Source organism: Amblyomma mixtum, chromosome 10 (genome assembly GCF_055824585.1).
Source record: "Amblyomma mixtum isolate Tamu chromosome 10, ASM5582458v1, whole genome shotgun sequence".
Lineage (NCBI taxonomy): Eukaryota > Metazoa > Arthropoda > Arachnida > Ixodida > Ixodidae > Amblyomma > Amblyomma mixtum.
In genome coordinates, this window is record NC_143021.1 from 9,386,642 (window position 1) to 9,411,767 (window position 25,126).

The following is a 25,126-nucleotide window of genomic DNA, read 5'->3' on the forward strand; positions in this document are numbered from 1 at the left end:
GCGCCATTTTTTTTACCAGCGCACATACGAATCCTCCAAAGTAGGCATGCCTGAAAGAGCATATTGCACCACAAGCGCTTTCTTCTGTGGAAGGAAATGGCTTTTAGCGGTTTACAAAAGTCTTACAGGTGCTGCATGCGTTCTTAATATCTATAATGTGCACGGTAAGGTTCTGTTTACACGACGCTCGTCGAACTGATTTCATTTAGTTAGGCTTAGAAACAGCTGCCATGAGACTCGATTCAACGTTAATTCAATTGAAATTACTCAACAATTAATTTGTTGACTATGCTCAGCAAAAATTTTGTTTAGCAGATGTTGAGTAGCCTACACATACATTGGGTTCATGCTGGTTTCCAGTTGATTAAACAAGACCTCAACAATGCGTCATCTGAAGCTCAAAAGTCATTTTTGTAAGGGGCACACTTTTTGTGGTGCAGCTCGAATAGCGGGGGCCTCTCCTAAGCTTTCCTTCCTTCATGGGTTTCGACATCCAGCCTATGCGAGTGCCCTGTAGCACCCTCCTTGCACTGCGCCTCGAAGCGTGGTTGAACGAAGAAGCCAAAACTATACGGCACGGCAGTTTGGTTCCAGCTTCGATATGTTGCCGACGTTTTTTTCTCCTAACTGCCGAGCCATGCGCCAACAAGCCTTAATAAAAATTTTGTTTCCGCTAATTGCTTCATTGCGCAAGTCAAACAGACAACCACAGCGCCGCTAAGCAAGGACATTAAAGACCCGCAGAAGACAAGAGAAGTGCTGGCTACCACCTCTTTCCTGTTTTACACAAACAGCGCAATTTATACCAGCAATACTAGACCTTGAAAGGGGTACGTACTTGCGCAAAAGACGGGACGAAAACGAGGAAACATAAACGACATGCACAATGCGCGACTCCCAACTGGTTTATTTCACTGAGAGCTACACATTTATACCCTAGAGGTCAAACACAGCGATAAAAAGCGTCGCATGCGCATTTCACGTCAGCATACCGCCACTACAGGTGCAGCGTGATTACATCAAAAGTCCCAACAACCCCCAGCACTGCTATCAAGAAGGAAAGAAGAATCATGAGGTGAAAAATGAGGAAAGGTGACAGTAAACGAAATCGTAGCAAAGCAGTGTCAAACCCAAAACCAACAACCAAAGGCATGTCAAAGCGTAAAAAGTAATCATCGTAGCAAAAGCAGTGTCAAAAAAGGCAAAACGCAACACTAATACTAGACCAAGTGACTACCAGCCAGCCAATTCACACAGTATGAAGGAAAAAAAAACAATACTGTGCTTCCGTTAGAGCAAAAATGTAAACAATAAAAAAATCAAGCAACGTACGTGGCTGCACACGCGAGGACTTTTGATCATCCGGGCTAGGCAAATGCTAAGCTTTAGACACCTCCTCGACTCGAAACACAGTGGTTGCCACAACACCACCTCGCCCAATCTGCCGTCCTTCTAGAGTAGCCGCTGTTGCCAAGCGTTCACCCCATTGCGGCCTCCGTTACCGCGGCGCCACTGAGCCCAAATGCTACAAATAAAGAGCGGGGACGTGCTGGACTACGCAGGCACGGTGCTGAACGTGTGCCTGAGCGTATTCGCCCCGCGCACGGTGTCCACGTTCCGGGCCAAGCGGGACCTGGACAGCTACGTGGAGGTCGCCTCGCTGCCCCTGCGCGTCATGCCTCAGTTCACGTTGGCCCGGGGCACGGGACAGCTGCGGAGCGCCTACCTGGAGCGCGCCTCGTGCTGTCACCTGGGCCAGGAGTTCCTGCAGTTCGCCTGCACGTTCGCCTTCAGGCCGGACACGCGGGAGGAAGCCTACTTGGTCACCAGGTTGCTCAAGTGCTGCACAGGTATACGCATTCATCCAAGCCGCACCGTCTGGCTGCCTAGACCTACGCCCGAGGGGTGCTCTTTTGAAGCGAAAAGCTTCACTAGGTTCGTCAACACCGCGCTTCGCGGGAGCCACACTACCGATTTGCCACACCTGCGCATGCGCGAAACAGAGTGACGTCATGCGGAGCGCAGGTGGCCGCTGCTGCCGCAGCCGTCGTCGCCGCCGCGCGCTGCTGCGCATGTGCGCCGCCGCTTCTCCTCCTCGCCACCATTTGACCTTGCGCCACAGCCGTGCGCAGTGCGCATTTGAAAGGAGGGGTGGATAAGGCGCGCTTGCCCATAGAACAGGCGCAGACAATCGCCATGGAAGGAGAAGAAGAAGCAACAGTCGGACGACGGCGCAGAAACACCGATCCAAAAGCGGTAGCTTGTGAGTTGGCTGAAAAGCAGCGAGAGCTTTTCGCTTCGAGATATCCAGGCTTAACCTAAGCTAAGCCACAGCCAATTTTTTCACGCACACCTACTCGTGCTTGAGCCGAAAAGGAGGAAATCGAGAAGGCAAGCCTAATTCAGTCAGAGTGAGGCACCCTGGATTACTTTAGGCACATTCTCTGCAAACTTCAAAGCAATTCTCGTGCATTGTTGCGCTTACGAAGGAACTGGGACACAAACAGGGACGACACAGAACAGATGTGCGCAAACTATCAACTGCAAGTTTATTTCTGAGTGCATGTATATATAGGCATTGTCAAGACAAAAACAAAAACAAAAACAAATCCGTGATCACATCGTCATGGCACATCGTCATCGGTTCAAGAGAGAAGCTAATCAGGGAACTTTGGGAAGCATACTGCATACAATCAGGAAAAGAAGGGCCATGTGTAAGCGTGCCTTCTATCGAGCTCTCAAATCAGGAAAAAGAATTTTTGGAAAAATAAAAACAAACAGCTAAGTCAGAAAGATAATGCATGTTTTTTACTGCTGGACAGGACGTTAAAAGATATCTTGCCATGACGATGTGATCACGGATTTGTTTTTGTTTTTGTTTTTGTCTTGACAATGCCTATATATACATGCACTCAGAAATAAACTTGCAGTTGATAGTTTGCGCACATCTGTTCTGTGTCGTCCCTGTTTGTGTCCCAGTTCCTTCGTAAGCGCAACAATGCACGAGAATAACAACCACCAACTAGCCCAATTTGAAACTCTCCTTCAAAGCAATATGCAGTTTGCGAGCACGTCACTGCTTAACCCCTTAATGGACACTTTTGTTTTTTTAAAGCGAGCGCTTTATTAAGCCGAAAGCCTTTAATGCCTCATACTGTCGTGACCAAGGAATGTTAGCAAGTGTGTCCGCGTTTCGGCGTCACTAAGAAACTGTGTCGAGGCTGGGAATCGAACCGCCTTTGAGGTGGAGACGCCACCACTCCACCACGAAGGCCCGGGATTTGAGGATGAATAAAGGCGCGTCTAGTGAATGCATGTGTTTTGATAAATAAAATGAAGGAAATAAAAGAATAAAAATAAGACAAGAAACAAAAATGAAAATAAAATTAAAAAATTAAAATAAGAACAGAACAAAAATAAAAAGAAAATAAAAATAAAAAATAAGTGAATAAACAAACATAGAAAATAAAATATGTAAACGAAAAAGAAAACAGTGAAGCAGGAAACGCTTTCGCCTTGCAGCACTTTAGAGACCCAAAGTGCCCCGCGAATTTTAGCCTAGCCGAGTCGATTTCGCTGTCTACACGAATGACCTTCAACAGGAGAAGGGGAGCTGCGTAAGTAACCACGTGACGCACCACGTGACTCGCAGCAGCCGCGGCCGCCTCGCGGACCGCTGCGTGCTGCCTATCCAGTGTCTCGCTATGGACGAAGCAAGTCAGCGGAAGCCCACGTCCTCTATCGTGGGTACTCGGAGACGTCGGGCCGGGTCTGATCATCTAGTCGACATTGCCAACTGTGCGAGGCATTTAGCAATCCAGAGGGAGCGTAAACGCGTTAAAGGGGCAAACAAAAGCGATGAAGAGCGGGAATTTCGAAACAGGAAAGGCACATAACTGGCTCCCTTCTTATTCATTATAGCCCTCATCAAAATGGCTCACGAACTCGCAAAAATCCCAGACCTAAACACTCCTTGTACGCGGACGATATCACCCTTTGGACCACCAAGGGGAGTATCCGCACGATACAAGATACGCTGCACCAAGCGGCAGATGTAGTAGTAGAGGAGGCACAAGCCGCGGGACTCGCGCGTTCCCCCAAAAAATCCGCAGTCCTCATCCTACACCGCAAAGCGTCAAAGACGGAATAAAGCGTCTGAAATCAAAATCTACGCGGAAGGGGCAGCCATCTAAGAAGTAGAAACACTAACAACCCTGGGAATGTTGATACAGTCAATAAAAAAAGAATTAAGGCACTGAGGGACACCGTCAACCAAATCTCGCTCCTAATCAGACGCATCACGAACAGGCGAGGAGGAGTTAAGGAAGCCGAACCTGAAAACCAATACAGGCCTTCACTCTTAGAAGACTCATCTACTATACACCATACGTCATCCTCACAGCCAGAGAAAGTGACGGTCTTATTGGACAGTCCTACAAAATGTCCCCGGAAGATACGTCCCCGTAAAAAACGAGCCCGAAAAAAAAATGGCAGTGGCTTCGCTCTGCTATGCCAGAGTATACTTAGCGTAAGCGGCTAACTGCCAAGCGACAACCCGGAGGTCTGAGGAATTGACGTTTTCCAGTCTTCTCCACCGACTGGCAGCGGCTCGACTCTCTTTAACCTCCATGTAGAGCGCACTACACCAACCTCAAGACCCGCGCATTATATACGCACGGTGCGCCCTCCTCATGCATGCACAGTAGCGCACGGCAGTCGTAAACACAGCGGTAGGCGAGACTGTGACGTCACGCCTCTGGAATGCGCCGCCCGGCGGAGCGTCGGAGAGGAGTGCACGTGCCAGCGGCGGCGGCGGCGAGGGCGACGCAGATGCGCCTCTCGTGACATCACGCGGCTGCCGCGCATGCGCAGTATGGTCGCCGCAGAGGGCACGTGAAGCTCCTTTCGAGCCGCGTAGTGTAGCTTGCGCTACAAAAGTCTCTTGAGGAAGCGCCGACTAGCAGAAAAATTCCCAAAGCGAAAAGCCGACTGGTACGCTGCTCTCACACAATCATCCGTGAAAATACGGCTGCGTTTGTGGCGTGCAGAAGCGCGTGCGAGCGAGCTGCGCCGCGAACGCGGCATCTGCGAAGCAGTCAGCGTGGCTCGTCAAAATGCCGCTTTGTTGCACAGCCTGCCACCGTCAGATCGGTTCTAAAACCAGCAGTTACCATGAAGAATAATAATACGCATGCCTTTCGGCACAATTGTAGAGAAAGCATCTTGAACGCTGACACACACCGGCATCGATGGTATCGTCAGCCGATGTTATAAGGCTCCCGCTAGAACTAGCATGCGTATCGCGGTTCGATGCTGCAGCACCCGCAATTCCAACAGCTGACGCAGCTTTACACATGCGTTCTGAGTGAGCGAAGAGATTCGCAGTTCTAACACGAGCTGCACTGCAGTGGACGTTGCGGAACCGCCGCAGCTACCAGCCCAGGCTGCGCCGACTTCAAGCTTGCGGTTCTTGGCTATAGGTGGCGGTAGCATTCAACAAATGGCGACGGCCAGGCACTCGCGGTAAAAGGCTCCATAGGCTGAAGAACGAAAAGGCAGAGGAATAGAAATGATGCTTATGCATGGGCTCACTTGGTAAAGAGTAAATAAACAGTGTGAGGAGCATGCATGGGTTAAATTTAATATTGCAGGTGAAGAAGTACTATTAGGAGTATTACATTTGTGTACGAGAAAAAACAGCAAGGCCAGGAACGACGTTTTTGATAAATTTCTATCGAAAGATATTAATCTAATGTCAGGCAGAAGAGAGGTTCTTATACTGGGGAATAGGAACGGTCGCATAGAAGAACTACAGTGATGGTGTTGGGAGAGGGCATCCCACCCTGTCACCCCTGTTGGGTCTGGGGCATCTCAGCCAGCCGTTATTGCGGCGCAGAGCTGAGAGCGAGGAAGCGGTCGAGGCGGCAGTGAGCTAACGAAACATTTATACACAGTATAAACAAAGGCTTTACATGGTCGTCAGGGATGCCGAGAGCATTACGGGCGCGCACAAAGGAGCGCAATGATTACCCAGGAGGTCGTCTGCCTACCTCCGTCTCCTGCTCTCCCTCTCAGCGCGGCTCGGTTTTTATAGCCTCGAGAAACGTTGCAGCCGCCATCAGTTCGAACCCTCCAATCTAGACACGGCGCTGGTCGCCCTTTGAAATGTACATGGACGAACAGAGCAGAACGGTGGGGCTAAAAATTAACATGCAGAAAACCAAAGTAATGTTCAACAGCCTAGCAAGGAAACAGCAGTTCGCAATTGGTAGCGAGGTGCTGGAAGTAGTAAGAGAATATGTCTACTTAGGGCAGGTAGTGACCGCACATCCGGATCATGAAAGGGAAGTAACTAGAAGAATAAGAATGGGGTGGAGCGCATACGGCAGGTTCTCTCAGATCATGAATGGCAGTTTACCAATATCTCTGAAGAGAAAAATATACAACAGCTGTATCTTACCGGTACTCACCTATGGGGCAGAAACGTCGAGGCTAACAAAGAGGGTTCAGCTTAACTTAAGAACAACGCAGCGAGCTATGGAAAGGAAAATGGCAGGTGTAACGTTAAGAGATCGGAAGCGGGCGGAATGGGTGAGAGAACAAACGCGCGTTAATGATATCCTAGTTGAAATCAATAGGAAGAAGTGGGCTTGGGCAGGGCATGTGATGTGAAGGCGAGATAACCGCTCGTCCTTAAGGGTAACGGAGATGATTCCAAGAGAAGGCAAGCATAGCAGGGGGCAGCAGAAAGTTAGGTGGGCGGATGAGATTAAGAAATTTGCGGGTATACGGTGGCCGCAACTGGCTAAGGACAGGGTTAATTGGAGAGGTATGGGAGAGGCCTTTGCCCTGCAGTGGGTGTAGTCAGGCTGATGATGATGATGGACGAGGGAGCTCAGCCGTTCCAAGTTTGCTGCTGGGAAAGGGCTGCAGGCGAAGCGTCTGCTAGTTTCGAGCCGGACCTAGCGTGGGGGTTGCTCCGCTGGGCGAGCCTGGAAAAAGCCATGCTGCAAGCCGCGACATGTCCGAGAGTCCCGGCTTGCTTAGCGCGATTCCTGGAGCGCGGTGGTGTTTTCCACGGATGCCAGCGGAGAACGCGCTTGGGAATAACAGTGGATACTTAGACAGCTACGGAAAAATGGTGTTGACCATGTGTGAGCAGACTGACCTTATAGTGAATAGGGAAGTGAAATGTGACAGCGTAAAATCTTGAGAATCGGGCACCTCCAGCTCGAGTACTGGCTACTACACAATGACGGGATATTTATGTGAAAGGCTGAATGTAATGAATAGACGAGGAAGGAGTAAAAAAGTACAGCCAATGTTTACCACATCCGAATCAGTGCGAAAGCACGGTTTTTTACCACGTAGCAGACAATAATGAGCGGGCAGTGCCGCCCAACGGGCGAACAGACAACGGACGATTTTGCTCGAGGCTGGTGCCGATCAGATTAGTGCTTACGCACTAGTAGTATTGGGAGCGACCATAAGTAGTTACTCGTAATGGCTGCTTATAGAGGAAGCTGGCCTAAGAAAACAGCATGCAGCTAGGAATTCGGTACGTGAATGACCGTCATTCGCATACACGTAAAAACCGTTGGAGGGGAAAAAGGAGGCCCAAACGTGGATATCAAGCCGCCAAATCGCTTCCAGGACACAACGTAAAGCAAAACACGAAAATAGGCCCTCGCCCGAAATTCAAGAGAAATGGGGGCGAGTACAGAAAAGAAAAGAACCATGCCGGGAATATGATTCAGGAAAAGGATGAGGATACAGTCGATAAGCAGATGGCAGATATTTGAAGAAGAGATACGCAGACACCTAGGAAGTTCTGAAACCACCTGAAGGCACTTGGTATCAATTCGAAGGAAACGCGGCGCCATGTACAGCCGGGCATATATTTAGCTGGCGTGCGTGACGGCCGCGTTTACCGGGCTCCTGCAGCTTATGACGGAGCAAACTTGCGAAAATATCAAATTCAAGCACACGCTCACTAAGCCCGTGCTTAATATTGAGCTTTCCGCAACTTTGCTTCATCCCAAAGCGCAGGAGCACAGAAAAAGCGGCCGTCGCGCACGCCAGCTTAAGATTTGGCCGGCTGTACAAGAAGGATGACGACGGTAACTTATTGGAAAATGAAGCGGCCATGCAATTTGTTTGCTAAAAGTTAGAAGAGGTTTTTAAAGCGTGAGACGGCGCTAGTGGTTCGCAGCTTGATTCTAGCTGCTACCAAGCTGAGTTTTTTTTTTTACATAGACATAGACTAGTTAGATTAGAAAAAAACGGAGAAGAGGGTTCCTTTGCATGCAGCAACAGATTTGGACACAATACCAATGAGACTAATTCTATTCCTTGCTACAGAAACTAGAAATACTGTGTATAGTGCTTTAAGTGACGTATTGAGAATTAAAGAAATCCAAGAAAGCTGGCGAGAGAGTAGAATGAGCCTAAAGGCAAGGGTGAAAAAGTAAAAGATAAGATTAAGTCTTATAGACGTCTAATGGTGCCGTCGCTATTGTACCGAATAGCAGTGCTAGCCATCAAGGATCCACTACAAAGATGAAATGAAGAAGCAGAGGTTTTGGGGCGATTGCAGAATAGATTCAGACAAGGGCGTAGATTAGACGACAACCTGTTCGCGGTCACACAATGCGGCGAAATTGCTGCAAGCGAAGAACGACCACTGTAGGTGACGTTCTTAGACATCAAAGGGGTTTGGCAATCTGCACCATGCCCTGTTATGAAAAATACTGAAAAAAATTGGTGCGAGCAGTCAGACAATATGTTTATAAAGAAATTTACAAAGAGAACAACGTAGCTGCGAACTGAGAGGAAATGGAAGCTGCAGAAAGAGTCGAGCTTAAAAGGACTTAGACAAGGATGTCCTTTATCGCCTTTCTTTTTATGCTCTATGTCAGGGAGATTAAACGGAAGACCGGCATGAGAGGTTGCGGTCTACTGAGTCTTGCCGGCGAAAGGGACCAACTGGAGACAAGTCGCATACCGAGACTAATATATGTCGATGCCATCGGTCTCCTAGCACACGGCGCGAGAGGCATGCAATACTTGTCTGACATTTGTGAGAAAGTTGCGGAGGGTCTAGTACTAAGATTTTACACAAAAAAAATCGGGAGTCCGTACAAGTATCTTGATATCTGGATAAATGAGGGCAGAGGCTAAATGCGCAGATATGTGAGATTGTTTGCGCATGATTCTATTTTGTTTTGTGTACCGTGGAAAGTGTCAGTGGCTGAAGAGTTGTGAATGAGCCTTTAAGAGCTATCGATGACAGGCGTACTACATGGGACATGAAGATTAAACGACCTGTTATGGTTACTAATAAATCCCCACTAACAGTATACATATATCATTATACGAAAAGAAATCAAGCGCTGTAAGCATCTTAAATGTCTCGGTGTCGCAATTACCGATAATTTTTGTTGGGACAAACACATCGGGAACATTTGTGGATCCGCACAATGCAAGCATGGTTTCCTAAAAAGGAGACTACGGAATGCCACTCCCAACGTAAAACGTGGGGCATATCAAATCGTAGCAAGACCTGCACTGGATTATGCAGGTATCCTTCGGGACCCTCACAGTCAAACCGAAATTAACAAATTGGAAAGATTCCAGAGATTAGCAGCCCGGTCCATTTTTTCGGGCTACGGAAGAAAGCAGTCGGTGACTGCACTCCTTGACAGCGCAGGTCTACCACCCTTGTTCCTAGGAAGGAAAATAGCGGGGCTGAAATTCTTTTACGAGCTTAAAATCAAATTTAAAGTTAGATCCAGATGTTTATTTACGACGTCCACTCCGAGTACCCGCCCGTACAGATCATACTCATGTCGTTCAGCCTTGTACACCAAAGGTTGATACCTTCAAACTTTCATGTCTCATTCGAACTATTGTTTGGAACAGGCCACAGGTCGCCACTCAGCTGAAATGTTTCAGCAGAGGCTAGAAATGCGTTTTTGTGCAAATGTATTTGAAATGTTTTTTTCTCCCTCTTTACAGCAGCCCACAAGGGCTTAACAGTATTCTAAATAAATAGATAAAAGAAATAAATAAAAGCAGAAAGAATCGAGCACTCCGGGGATATAACAAATACTAAGTTATTCGGGGAATCTGGAAAGACAGAGTGCTAACAGGCTTGATGTTTGCAAACGCTGTGGTGTGCTTGGGGATCTACCACAAAATTGGCGCTTAAAATAAAGCAGAGGGCAGTCGACAGCTTTGCCGTGGGCTCACATGGAAACGCTGCTAATGAAGCCGGGCAAAGAGATAAGGGTGGTCCACATTCGAAGCGCGTGAAGCAAAAAGTAGTGTACAACATGAAGAACGGCTGAGGCATGTGAATGGGGAGCGATGGGTGGGAAGAAACTGTCAGGTACTTATACCGGTGCAGTATCGATACTACACGGAGGCGAAAAACTAGATAGCTTGCTAATGAATAAAATATCCAACGGAAAAAACCGTTAATAAGACAACCTTGAAATAGAAAGTACGATCCTCAGAAAATACTCACTGGTAAAAGAAAAAATTGCAGGGGACACTTATGCCCTGCCTTAAGGGTATGACGGGGTAGCTTAATTGGTTAATTCCCATATATGCAGAAGGTCATTCTCTACATTCACAGATCCTGGCGCAGTGGTGCCGCGGTTAGGCGATGCGCCATTGCCCTGAGATGGCAAGTGCTCCCATTTGTGCGACCAAGGTTGCTCTCCCCGAGCGACCAACCATTCATTTAACTGCCACCTGCCACTGCGGGCAGTTTCCTCACAATCCGGTGGGCAGGTTCTGAAGACTCCGCAAGGTCACGTGACCCAGGTGGCCCACCTGCTTCCTAGGTTGCTCTCTGGGACGACCTCCCAGAGTCATGCTCGTGATTCTGAAGCGAAAAGCTTCACTAGGCTAGTCAACACCGCGTTTCGCGTGAGCCGCGGAGCCCAGATAGCCACTTCTGCGCATGCGCGAAACCGAGTGACGTCACGCACGGCGCAGGTGTCCGCAGCCGTCGCCACCGCTGACACAAACAAAAATAAAAAACACGTGAGAGAAATAAAAAATCACAAATAAAAAAAGAAAGATAGTGCCAGGAATCTCTCATATCTCATGATGGCGGCACCCAAAGAAACAAGCAAAATGACCGAGGAACAGCAGCTCCGCGTGGTGGCCGAGTTTCAGTGCATACACCCTATAGCGTACGCAGACATACGCAAAGGAAAAGCGTATACGGAAAATAATAGCGTAATTCCCAGTGCGCATGCGCGAAACTCTCTTTGAAGTCCAGCCTTAATGTACGCTCGTTAGGTACGTTATTTTCCCAAGTTTAGCGCGCGTGGCTCTGCGTGCGCCGAATTACCGTTTCCAACATAGCGGTGGGCATCGAAGAAAGGCCCCTTCGTGCGAACTGAACCCGTCGTTGACATAGCGCTTGTTAGTATGGTCACGGGCAATAATGCGGAATCGGACTTTCGTTTAATCTCATCTCGTTTATAAGAGCACGCATGAGCGATAAATAAGCTTTTTTTTTTATTTCGACTTACGATTCTCCAGGGATCAGTTTATTGACAAAAATGGTTACCGCTCTGAACACCAGATGACGCCTCAAGGCTGGAATTATCATTGCGTTCCCGTTAGTGTACGCTCAACAAGTGCGAATGTGACAAACAACATAACACCCTGCAAAGCGCTGGCGTTTAGCGTACGTAAGCGTGCATACGCCATTCTAAAATTGTCTACAAACACTCCTTCAGTTCTGGGGGCACTGCTTGCATTTGCAGTGGCGTGCGATCGGATCTGTCCCGTATACGATGGCGAGTCCGGGGGCATCGCTCCGGGCAGCAAATCCCACATCTGGGACCTGGCCATCTTCTTCCTCAGTGGCCTGCTGTACCTGGTGGTGGTCATCGGCTGGGACATGCGGACGCAGGGCAGCTTCGACCCCAAGAGCCTCGAGTCCTTCTTCAACCAAGAGCCAGGTAGAGCGGAGACCCGCGCGTGCAGTGTGCCCGGAATGACCTATTGGAGCGCTCTTATCCACGTGCTGTGCGGTGTACTTAAGCTGTTCCGTTGAAACTCGGTCACTTCCAAGAAGAATACTCGGTACGCTTCGATTGCAGTTAGCGCTGTGGAAATATCATGCTCACGTAAGAAAACACTCTTTCTGGTCCAGCCGCCGCGGTGGCGCAGTGGTTATGGCGCCCGACTGCTGACCCGAAAGACGCGGATTAGATCCCGGCTGTGGCGGTCGAATTTCGGTGGTGGCGAAATTATAGAGGCCCGTGTACTGTGCGATGTCAGTGCACGTTAAAGAACCTCAAGTGGTCTAAATCATCTGGATCCCTTCACTACGGCGTCTCTAATAGCCCGAGTCGCTTTGGGACGTTAAACCCCCATAAACCATTAACCAAACTCTTCCTAGTCCTTTGGTTTGGTTTATTGGTTTGGTTTATTGGGGTTTAACGTCCCAAAGCAACTCGGGCTATGAGGGACGCCGTAGTGAAGGGCTCCGGAAATTTCGACCACCTGGGGTTCTTTAACGTGCACTGACATCGCACAGTACACGGGCCTCTGGAATTTCGCCTTCATCGAGATTCAGCCGCCGCGGCCGGGATCGAACCCGCGTCTTTCGGGTCAGCAGCCGAGCACCGTAACCACTGAGACACCGCGGCGGGGTCCCCTCATAGTCCTTTGAAGACAACCTTGTTCCCTGACCTTGTAACAGCCAACCAATATATCAATCAACCTCTGTTACTTACCACAACAGGCTGAAGGGTTTTCAGGGCTAAAACCTGCGCTAGGCAGCTTGACGAGACCTCAGAAACCCCTCACTTGGCTTTGCAGAAAAGGCAGAATATGGAAAATGGAACTCCGAATCATAAAAACGCAATGAAAAGTATGTTGTCACGCACCTATGTACTGCTTGTTCGTTCACGTTCACAGCCGCCGGCAAGCGGCTTTATCAGTTTGTGACGCGAGGTGCAACCGGAGTTCTCTCGATTGATCGTGGCCACGCCCAACTGATTCCACATTTTCCAGATTGTTGTAGTGGCAGAAAGTTACGTGGACGGATGAGATAAAGAAGTTGCGGGAATACGGTGGCCGCAACTGGCCAAGGACGGGGTTAATTGGAGAGACATGGGAGAGGCCTTTGCCCTGCAGTGGGCGTAATTAGGCTGATGATGATGATGATGTAGTGGCTTTTGGTTCCTTATCTCGAAGGTCTCTTGTCAGCTTTCTATTCAGAGCGGCCAAGAACTGCAGGTAGTCTGTTCTTGGACAGCCGAGCACGCTTGTTGCTTTCGCCACCGCCAAGTCATTCAGTTCTTTGTGGGCGCAGGTCTGTCCGATAAGCAGTTTTGTTCGAAGCTTTTTCGCTGTATTCCTGCTCGCCCGACTTCCTTCACCATACGTGTCAATACCTTAGGTTAAACCAGATAACAATGCGGTTAGACTACGGAGTTTTAATGCGTCCAATAAATTGAAAGACATGCATGGTACTGAGCATCACGTAATAGAAAAGAACGAAGATAACTTGAATGTGTAATTAAAAATGCATAATGCTTACATTTCAAAGAATATGCACATATGCAGTTTTTCCTTCTTAAAGACTGTTGACGTTGCATGGAAGGCAGGTGGGGCTTGAACAGCGTGAAGTTCACTCTTGGTCTGGTTCCACCTACGCATAAACTTAGTATACGGAACATCTTTGAACAAAAGCTATAACTACACAAATGGAACGCCGCCGCGGTGGCTCAGCGGTTATGGTGCTCGGCTGCTGACCCAAAAGACGCGGGTTCGATCCCGGCCGTGGCAGCTAGAATTTCTTTGGAGGAGAAAGTCAAGAGGCCCGTGTGCTGTGCAATGTCAGTGCACGTCAAAGAACCCCAAGTGGTCCAAATTTCCGGAGCCCTCCACAACGGCGTCTCTCATAGCCTTAGTCGCTTTGGGACGTTAAGCCCCATAAACCAAACCAACCACAAGTGGAACTGTGCTTCAAATGCCCTTAAAACATCTCTGTCTGAAACATAATTTTTTAAGATGTGAGATGTAACATTTCGCATTATATTACTACCTGAAACTGTCTCTCATATTTTAAAGGGAATGGTGCTCTAGGTACTTTCAAGTACCTAGAGCACCATTCAAGTACCTAAGAAGGTGTTCATGACACCTTCTTACTGCAAGCCATTGCCGATTGTGAAATCACAGGAATCGTGAAAACTCTCGCCGCAAACAAGGCAACCGGACATGACGGGATTACTGTGAGAGCGTTGAAAGAAAACATTCACCATCTTGCACCACTCCTGCCAACAATAATGAACCACGCAATTTACGAAGGTACGAAGGTATATTTTGAAAATCGCTAGAGTTATACCAGTTTACAAACGAGGGGATAGTAATGATCCAGGCAGTTACCGTCCAATCTCGGTTTTGAGCATCATTAACACTGGGTTCGAAAAATTTATCGCCAAGCAACTAAACGACTACTTGGAGAAAACTGGAATCATATCTCACTGTCAGCATGGCTTCAGGAATAACAGGTCCACATCTACAGCAGTAATGGCATTGTCTCAAGAGTTATGTTCACCTTTGCATAATAATGAAATATCCGAAGCCTTGTTCCTAGACTCAAAAAAAGCATTTGGCACTGTCAATCATAACATTTTAATTCAGAAGCTAGAGCACTATGGTTTTAGGAATTCCACTCTTGATTTCTTTACAAGCTACCTTACTAACAAAAAACAATTTGTCCACCTAAAGCACTTAAAATCATCTCGACAACATGTCTGTGCTGGAGTGCCTCAGGGGTCAGTCCTAGGCCCTGTGCTGTTTTCTATTTATGTTAACGATTTTCCTCTTTGTTTGCAGAATTCCAAAACGGTGATGTACTCTGATGACACTGCAATAGTTTTTACAGGCAAAACTCTAACTGAAATTGAGGCTAAGACACACGAGTTAAGTAACATATCTGCATGGTTTAAGGCTAATAAATTGACATTAAATGTTGTGAAAACAAAGTACATCCTGTTTAGGTCACCACAAACATATCACAGATACACGATTGCATATTTGCCAGGATAACGTTTTAATTGAGCAAGTTGACACCATTAAATACCTCGGCGTAACCTTAGATAACCTTAATTGGCACAAACATATTGATACCCTGTGCTCCAAGCTTGCTTCAGCTTCCTACATTCTCTATAGAACAAGGGGGTTGCTGGACATATCTGTGCTGAAGATCATTTATTTTTCTCGTTTTCACTGTCATTTGACGTACTGCTGCGAGTCATGGGCTGGTACATACAGATCTTACATTCATCAAGTTATCTCTTTGCAGAAAAGAGCCCTTCGAATAATAACATACTCGAACAGGTATCAGTCCAGTGCTCCTTTGTTCAATAGGTTGCAGATTTTGCAGTTTCCTTTGTTATATGAAATGAGAATCGCGATGGTAGTGAATAACATTATACAAAATAATTACCCGCTTTCAATTAATATTTTTGTGTTGCCTAATAGAAGCACTAGAAATGCAAGCAATATTAATTTTAATTACCCTGTAACCGAAACGCCTTATGGTCAGCGCCTAATTCAATATTGTGGGGCGAAAGTATGGAATAGTGTACCACTTGAAGTACCACTTGAAATTAAAATGGCTAACAATTTCCTGTTTTCAGTTAAGCGCTTCTACTTTTCGAAGATTGGGGGTTATGTTTGTTAATATTTTTATGTCTGCTGTTGTGCTCGCTATTACTTTTTTCACTGATCATGTATAACCGAGTTTCATGTTCGTATCTTCTGTTGCTGTAATAACAAATGTGTACATTGGCCTATACTATCTTCGGCTATTGGCCCAGCAGTTTTTGCAAACGTTTTGTATATCTGATGTGAAAATAAAGAAAGAAAGAAAAGAAAGCAGCATGCCGTTTCTCTGAGGTTTCTCGGCTGCGCGATCTCTAGCCGCATTTGGTGTTGCACTCCCCTAAACCTCATTCCAGGTGTCTCGTTAATCGTATGTGGAAGCGATTATTGGGCTGTGTTTATTATATGTTTGCTTATTATAATACCTTCAAGGCGTCAGGCGGTGCTTCAGAAGAGAGTGGTATGAACAGAAGAAACGTAGTCATAACGAAGCAACACAAAAACTCTGTAATACAGCAAAAGAAAACCGCAAGTTTACATAAGATAGATCGGAATAGTTAACAAGGCACATTAGTCAAACAATACGTTTTCAGTGGCTGTTTTAAACAAACACGTATGAGAAGTATCGGCAACCAAGGTGGGGAGATGGTTCCAATGGGGACACAAATTAACACCACACGTCAAAACAGCACACGTCAAATCAGCGCACAAAAAACAGCACAGCGACAAAACTGCACAGGGAAAAAACGGCACAGCGACTAAACAGCACACGGAAAAAACAGCACGCGTCACAACAGCACGTTGGATAAAATAACAGCAGAGCGATAAAACAGCGCAAGGAAAAAACACCAGGACGACAAAACAGCACAGCAGAGTACGGTGCAGCGCTGCTGGGAGGCTTAACTATCATAGCCATAACGCAGAAGGTAAATCGCAACCCATACAGCAGCGACCTTGGTAGTTAGAGAGTTCTGGTTTTGCTGTTTTATTAAGAAACAGGGCAGGCTCATTCCTTAAGGAACAGTGTTGCTTAAACGGTGCACATGACGGAACTAGTGTTTATGTAGTCCTTGCTTGGCTTCAGTGATCTGTTTCTGTATTACATAAGACTAACCTGGACAACGGAGAGATGAAATGGCCCGTACATGGCCCGGGCTCTGCGGTCAAATGTCCCGTGTGGTTTTTCTTGTCTTACTTGTTAGCTATGGTCGGATTCCTTGAAGGATTTCATGCATTACGTGCCGCCGCATGCAGCCGCTTCCTGACTGCAAGGCAGCATGCATGGCGGCGTCTCGCGCTTGACTTCGCACTTTGGCATGTCGTAGCCCTCCCCCTTTCTTCGGTGTCCATAGCCAACATTCGCGTCGATGACGACTTCCAAAGCATAGCGGGGGAGGCTGCCAGTTAGTATAGGGAAAGCGAGAAGCTGCAGCGATGGCCGAGTGCTCCAAGGCATGGAAAAGCCTAGCGCATATCAGCTACGAATTCAGGTGGGTGTATATTGTCATTTTTTTTTCTCCTTCGTACAATTTTGCCGCAAGAGTTCTTAAATTCGGAAGCATGAAAATGGCACCTAACAGCTGGAACAAAGCAAATCAAAAACGAACGAAAGTTTGCAAAGGATAATAAATATTTAATTTTAGTTTCATGCCATAAATTCAGATGTCGAACCGAACTTTCTTTTATTGAAACGATCGCCACTACACAACATAAATCTATTCGCTATTTTGGTCACGAATCCCAGAGCGGTTGCAGTTGTCCAAAGGTTTTCATGATGAACGATGCTTATGGCAGCCTAACATGCGAAATAAAGAGAAAATAGAAATACTAACTTAAGTTAGACTCGAGCTAGTTAGAGTATGGTTGGAGTCTAGCTAGCTTGCGCGCTGTTTCTCTCGCCCACGTGATCAGTGCATATGAGCGCAGCGTTATTTGCTTCACAACCACGGGGCCCCTGTGGCAGCGCAGCTGGATTGCACTGATGAATGCAATACGCATTTCACTGGGCTTACGGAGCGCCGCTGCTGTTGCCGCGGGGTTTCATGACGTTGGCCGTATATGCCATTAGTATACTACTTTAAGAAGCAACGCACACGTGTTTGCGCAAGCACTGAAAGTGCTAAGTCACTCAGGACATGAACTGCAAAGCATGATCAGTGAGTTAGACAGGCAGAGCAGGACGGTGGGGCTAAAAATTAACATGCAGAAAACCAAAGTAATCTTCAGCAGTCTAGCAAGGAAACAGCAGTTCACAATTGGTAGCGAGGTGCTGGAATTGGTAAAGGAATACGTCTACATAGGGCAGATATGGACACCTGATCCGAATCATGAGAGGGAAATAACTAGAAGAATAAAAATGGGATGGAGCCCATATGGCAGGTTCTATCAGATCATGAATGGTAGCTTACCAATATCCCTCAAAAGAAAAGGGTACAACAGCTGTATCTTACCGGTACTCACCACCTATGGGGCAGAAACATGGTGACTAACGAAAATAGCTCAGCTTAAGCGAAGAACCAAAAAAAATGATAATTGTAATGTTAAGAGACTGGAATCGGGCGGAGTGGGTGAGAGAACAAACGTGGGTTAATGACATCCTAGTCGAAATCAAGAGGAAAAAATGGGCTTAGGCAGGGCATGTAATGCGAAGGCAAGATAACCGCTGGTCCTTAAGGGTAACGGAGTGGATTCCAAGAGAAGACAAGCGTAGCAAGGAGCGGCATAAAGTTGGGTGAGTGGATGAGATTAATTTTAGTTAGTTTGTGGGGATACGGTGACCGCAGCTGACAAAGGACAGGGTTAATTGATGAGACGTGGGAGAGTCCTTTGTCCTGCACTGGGCGTTGAGGCTGATGATGATGATTTTTATACTTTGCCTCTTTCGCAGATTTTATCATTAACGATTTGATGTATCAGCCACCTTACCAGCTGATCGTTTATCAAACCGCATCAGCCATATCAAAGCCTCTACCCACCCTCCTCCAGCAGCTCACCTTCGCTCTTTCTTCGCAAAAGCTGCTCGGCACTGAAACAGTCTGATAAACTGACTCTGTGCGCCACTCCAATCCGTTTCTCTGTGCGCCACTCCAATCCGTCTCAATTCAAGACCGCTATAAAATCATTCTTTCTATAGAATCTATAGAGTTCTATAGATTCTATAATCTAAAGATTCTATAGAGTCAGCCCATCCCTCATGTAATACCGCATTCCTGGGGCATTTGATGGGCTGATATAATAAATTACTAATAACCATATTCAGTGTTTCCAAAAAATATAAATGTTTTATTCGTTCATTTGCCGAATTAAAGAAGGTTTTTGAATTTGAATTAAGAACTTTTAAGTCGAAACGTTTGAATATTCGCACACCCGTGGCCTGTTCCAATGAAAAAAATGAAAAAATAAATTGGCAGACCATAACTGTAGTCGGTAAGGCGAAATCTAAGCGCAGCTCTTCCCAGCAGCTCTGTCGGCTTCACAACAGAGCAGTTGTGTTGTGGCTGGCAGGTGGAGCGTTACGCTGCTAGCCACCCTCCGGGATCTTTCCGTGGCAGCCAGCTTCCGGTTGTCCATTCTTCCGGTCTTGCCGTGGCAGGCAGCGTTTCGCTGTGCTACTACATGCCACGCCACCTGTTAGGTGTCGAGTTACGCCGAAGCCGACGCCGCCGACGAACGACGCGGAATCCAGGGACGGCCGCCTGATAGCTGCGCCCTAAAAATGCGCATGGATTTCACGCCGATGCTAAGGGGTCAAGCAAAAGTAGCGACGTGTTGCGACAGTGCTGAAACGACTCGGTTCTGCTTTGTTACCGATGCTTACTACGGTCATAATGCGAATTTCAGTGAGAAGTGGGATGTTGTGTAGTTCTGATCCGGTCCGAATGTTTAGAAAGTATGAGCAGGGGATAGGATATGTGTTGCGTATGTGGCGCTACACTCGCGCCAGCGCAAGCGCCAGTGAGTGTCTTTTGTTGAGAGTGCTGTTGTAGCCAGGTGTAAGTCATGAGATGCGGGGATAGTCATTGGGGGTTAGAATACGGGCTATTGGGGATGCAAGTGAGGTCAGTGTCGAAAAGGGAGGGGGGTAGGGGGGATTATGACAAGCGGACAGCATCAAAGTCACGGAAAAACACGTGATGTCTCGTTAACACGTTTTAGCGGGATAGTTGGTTAAGCATCTTGAATAAACAGCGCGAACGAAGACGAGCACAAAAGACAAGAAAACGGACGACACAGCGCTGACTAACAACTCAGGGTTTATTGCTGATCATACAAGTATAAATACATACGAGGTCTGTTAGAAAAGTATCCGACCTTATTTTTTTTTGCGAACACCTGATGGATATGAAACAAGCGCGCTTGCACCAGCAGACCTTGAACCGTCGTGCGCATGCACGAATTTTTTCCCGCCTACCGATAGCGTCAGTCGCTGGGAGGCAGCGTTTGAGTGAGGTAGTGCGCAGTGCTCTCGTCAGTTTTTTAGTGCAAGCAAAATGGCGGTGCGACAGGAGCAGCGTTAATGCATCAAATTTTGCCAGAAACGGGGCGACAGCCAAGTGGAAACCATTCGAAATATTCAGACGGTTTTCGGTGATGATGCTTAGAGCAGCACACAAATTAAGCAATAGTACAACTGGTTTAAAGATGGCCGCACATCGGTGGAGAGCGAGCCACGCTCCAGTCGACCATCAACATGCCGAAATGGCCAGGTCATTGCCGAAGTGAACGCTCTGGTGATGCGGGACCGTCGTGTGACTATCCGAGAAATTGCGGAAGAGGTGAACATCAGTAGTTTTTCTGCACATTCCATTATCACCGAAGATTTGGCCATGAAGAGAGTTTCGGCGAAATTCGCGCCGAAGCTGCTCACGGTGGAGCAAAAGCAGCTTCGTGTTGAAGTCTCACAGGACACGCTGGATTCCACAAACAGTGACCCCGACTTCATCAACACCATAATCACTGGTGACGAGTCTTGGGTGTACGGATACGACCCGGAAACCAAATCCCAGTCGTCACAGTAGAAGCATTCCACGTCCCCAAGACCAAAAAAGGCCTGCCAAATGCTCAGCAACGTCAAAGTGATGCTGACTGCTTTCTTGGACTCTCGCTGTGTGGCACACCACGAGTACGCACGCCCCAGGGTCAAACAATGACCAAAGAGTACTACAGGGGTGTCCTCCGTCGCCTACGCGATGCTGTGCGGCGCAAGAGACCGGAGTTGAGGTCAACAGGAAATTGGCGCATCCATCATGACAATGCTCCTGCACATTCCTCGCATTTGATTCAGATTTTTTGGCGAAAAACCAGACTCCTGTAGTTCGGCAGACTCCTCACTCTCTTCATATGGCCCCCTGCGACTTTTGGTTGTTTCCGAAAATCAAGAGGCCATTGAAAGGAGCGCGATTTCAGACAAGAGAGGACATTATGGCTGCAACGACAGCTGAGCTAAACTCCATTCCGAAAAAGGCCTTTTCGGAATACTTCCAACAGTGGCAGCACATCTGGGAGAAGTGTGTGGAGTCTCAAGGAGACTTCTTTGAAGGTGATTAGGTTTCCAACGCTCCAGTTATGCCATTTTTTTTCTTCGGCCAAAGGTCGGATACTTTTCTAACAGACCGCGTAGATGTCGGCGGAGAGGAAAAGGTATACAAAGTGCAAAAAACAAAAAACAAAACATAAATGTGAAATTTCATGTAGATATGGAATCACAGCGACACGTTTGCGGTTGTTGTCCGATTCCTGGCCGTCTCGTGTAGCTGGTTCTGACTTGCTCTTCTTTCTAGGGGGCAGGGTACCCCCTAGAACTTATCACGTCAGTAGCTGAGTCGGCCCTAAAGAAGAGCAAGTCAGAATCAGCTACACGGGACGGCCAGGAATCGCAGGGTACCCCCTAGAACTTATCACGTCAGTAGCTGAGTCGGCCCTAAAGAAGAGCAAGTCAGAATCAGCTACACGGGACGGCCAGGAATCGGACAACAACCGCAAACGTGTCGCTGTGATTCCATATCTTCATGGAATTTCGCACTCCCTGAAAAAAGTGGGGAAAAAAGCAGGTGTCGATGTTGTGTTTTCCGCGCCTGATCGTCTGGCTGGTTTGTGCCGATCTGTTATTGAGGTAAAAGGAAATGTGGCTAAGTGCACAACTAAGCACCAGTCACGCTTCGTCCCTTCTGATAAGGAGGTTGTTTATAACATGCCTCTGCCCTGTGGAGGGAAGTACGTTGGACAGACGGGACGATGTATCAATAAAAGGCTGAGCGAACACAGCTATAAAGTCTCAAAAGTAGTTTCCGGTCACCTTGGCATTCATTGCCGGGATTGTGAATGGGCAAAGACAGAGAAAAAACAGTACGTACCGCTATATAATGAAACTAAGGTTATTGCCAAAAATGGGGGAAAAAACTGCAAGGGAAATTATCGAGGCCTACAACATATTGAAGCAGGGAAATGCATGTATAAGCACCCCTTCGCTAACGCTACTGCAAAAAGAGCTGTCACTCCTGGGGGCTGATAATCTCCGCTGATTTCTAGCGCGCTTCTGTTGCTGTTGTCACAGTTATATTTTGTTTTTTGTTTTTTGCACAATGTATACCTTTCCCTCTCCGCCGACATCTATGTATTTATACTTGTATGATCAGCAATAAACCCTCAGTTGTTAGTGAGCGCTGTGTCGTTCGTTTTCTTGTCTTTTGTGCTCGTCTTCGTTCGCGCTGTTTATTCAAGACACGTGATGTCGCCAAGGCTGAGCACCGAATTCTCAATTTGTACTGTAGACAGGCGCATTCGTATAGCGATTTTCGCGTCACATCATTTATTTATTTATTTATTTATTTATTTATTTATTTATTTATTTATTTATTTATTTATTTATTTACAAAAACTGCAGCCCGAGGGCCAAGCAGAGTGGGCAATATAACAACAGCCAAAGATCACACCAAACTTCAAAAAAAAAAGAAAACAGACAAACACTACAAACCACCTGTATGATCAACATAAAGGCAGTCAGAAGTAAAAGGTTGCTGAATAAACAACATTGTCAAAAAGAAAAAACAGGAAGAAATATTATAAAATACCAGACGTAGGATTCCAAACAGAACTCGGATGAGAGGGAACAAGCGTTCTTCAAAATCATGAACATCACGCGCGGAAAAGACGAGAGCTGGCAGGCTGTTCCACTGAGCGATAGTGCGAACAAAAAAAGAGTTTTTAAACAGGTTTGTACGGGCAAAGTACGGCGTAAGGCTGTGGGCATGAACGTTCCTAGTATGCCGGGTTAAGCGTGGGCGCAGGTAGTCCTTGGAAGAGAAATTAAACTGTTGGTGATAAAGTGAAAAAAGAAATTTTAACCTAGCGAGTGCTCTTCTTTTTTCCAAGGATGGAATATTATTTACAGACATGATGGCGGACGGTGAAGCATTCCTATGATAACTGTTGAAAATGAACCGGATTGCTTTTCTTTGTATCATCTCTAGTGAATGTATATTTTTTTTTTTAGAAATGGATCCCATGACACACTAGCATATTCAAGTTTAGGACGAATGTACGTGTTGTATGCTAATAGCTTCACGGACTGTGGGCAAGACTTTAATTTGTGGCGGAGAAAGCCAAGTTTCCTTGCAGCAGCAGCGCAAATTTTGTCGACGTGACTAGTCCAACTAAGGTGCTTATTTAATGTTACGCCGAGGTACTTGTAGTTGTCAACTTGCAGTCGGTTTTCGTGGTTCAGTGTGTATGTAAACTGGAAGGGATTCTTCTTTTTCGTGACCCGTAGGAGAACAGTTTTATCTGTATTTACTTCCATTAACCATTCCGCGCACCAATCTGCAACTGCATTAAGGTTTATTTGTAAGCGTGCTTGATCCTGGTTACTATTAATAGACTTAAAGAGAATGCAGTCATCTGCGAATAACCTAATACTCATAGCTGCAGTGTCAATGGCCGAAACGATGTCATTGATGTAGATGAGAAAGAGAACCGGGCCAAGGACGCTACCCTGGGGCACTCCAGAGGACACCGGTAGAATGTGAGAGGAGCAGCCCTTTACCTGAACAAACTGCTGTAGGTTGTAAAGATAAGGACGAATCCAATTAACAAGGTTATCGGGAAGGCCAATGTTTCGAAGCTTAAATATCAGTTTACTATGACAAACGCGGTCGAACGCTTTACTAATATCCATGAAAATTGCGTCAATCTGTTCGCCCTTATCTAGTGATGAAGCAAATTCATGAAGAGTGGTCACGAGCTGCGTGGTAGTTGATAAGCCTCTTCTCAAACCGTGTTGAAAGGGTGAAATAATTTTGTTTTCCTCAAGGTACGAGACGACGTAGTTTGATATGATATGTTCAATAAGTTTACATGTACTGAAAGTAAGTGAGATTGGTCTGTAGTTAACAATATTTAAACGGTCTCCTTTTTTAAAGACCGGAACCACTCGAGCCACACGCCAGTCATTTGGAAGAATGCCTTCGGTGAATGAGAAACGGAAAAGGTTGGTTAAAATGTGAGCGAGTGGTTCTGCGTAGCGGTGCAAAAACACATTAGGTATGTTGTCCGGGCCGACTAAGGATTTAGTTTTGAGTTGGAGTATCATGTTGAAAACACCTTCATAAGTTATGAAATTGGCCACAATGTCAGAGCACGAGTTTACATGCATTATATCAGCAACCGGCGGAGAAAAGACAGATTGAAAGTAACGGTTGAAGTGCTCGGCCACGTCAGATACGTCGCCTACAACGGACCCGTTATATCTACCTCATCACTTGAGTCACTAAGGTAGCGCCAAAATTTATTAGGGTTACTTTTTAGGAACTGTGGAAGGGAATAACTAAAATACCTTGCTTTAGCTTCAGACAATTTAGATGCAAGCTCACATCTTAAGTGGGCTAGGTTTGAAGGATGTTTACCACTTTTTCTAGCGCGTTTAAGTCTTCGATGATTATGTATGATTTCCCTAGTCACTCATGGGTTGTTTTTGTTCACTCTAACGGGCTTATTAGGAACAAGTGTACTAATGCAATTATTAATGGTTAATTTCAGCATATTCCAAACTAAGTTGGCGGTTTTCGGAAGGTTGTCGCAAATGAACCAAAGACGGTCAAGAATGGATTGGTTGTCAGCTTTTGAATAATCCTTCACAGATTTGTAATGTTGTTCCTTGTGCATTTTGGCGTTTCCGAGAAATAAGGACAGGTGAACGCTCTTGTGATCAGAAATTCCGTCATGAATGGACACAGAATAACAAGACAAAATAGAACTGATGAAGAAAAGGTCAAGTATAGATACCAAGGTATAAAGGTCAAGTACACAGATTGGGTACTGTCCGTGATTCTGGTGAATTCGGTGACAGTCTGAGTTAAATCACACATTAATATGATATGCCCAAGAGGATTAGAAAGGTCATACACAAAACGTGGATCGCTCCAGTCAACACCAGGAAGATTAAAATCACCAGCCAGAATAATGTTGCCATCCTTAAAAGAAAATA

At 46.5% G+C, this 25,126-nt stretch overlaps 1 protein-coding gene across 1 annotated transcript in view; it reads left to right on the forward strand.

Annotated features, from left to right (window-relative positions):
- The window catches only part of LOC149325097 (phospholipid-transporting ATPase ABCA3-like), a 282,026-nt gene that overhangs the window by 207,175 nt on the left and 49,725 nt on the right, over positions 1-25,126 (forward strand). The window contains exons 17-18 of the mRNA XM_089564187.1: positions 1,563-1,850; positions 11,787-11,984. Of these exons, the coding sequence (XP_089420313.1) occupies positions 1,563-1,850; positions 11,787-11,984 (486 nt within the window). The remainder of the gene's footprint in view (positions 1-1,562; positions 1,851-11,786; positions 11,985-25,126) is intronic.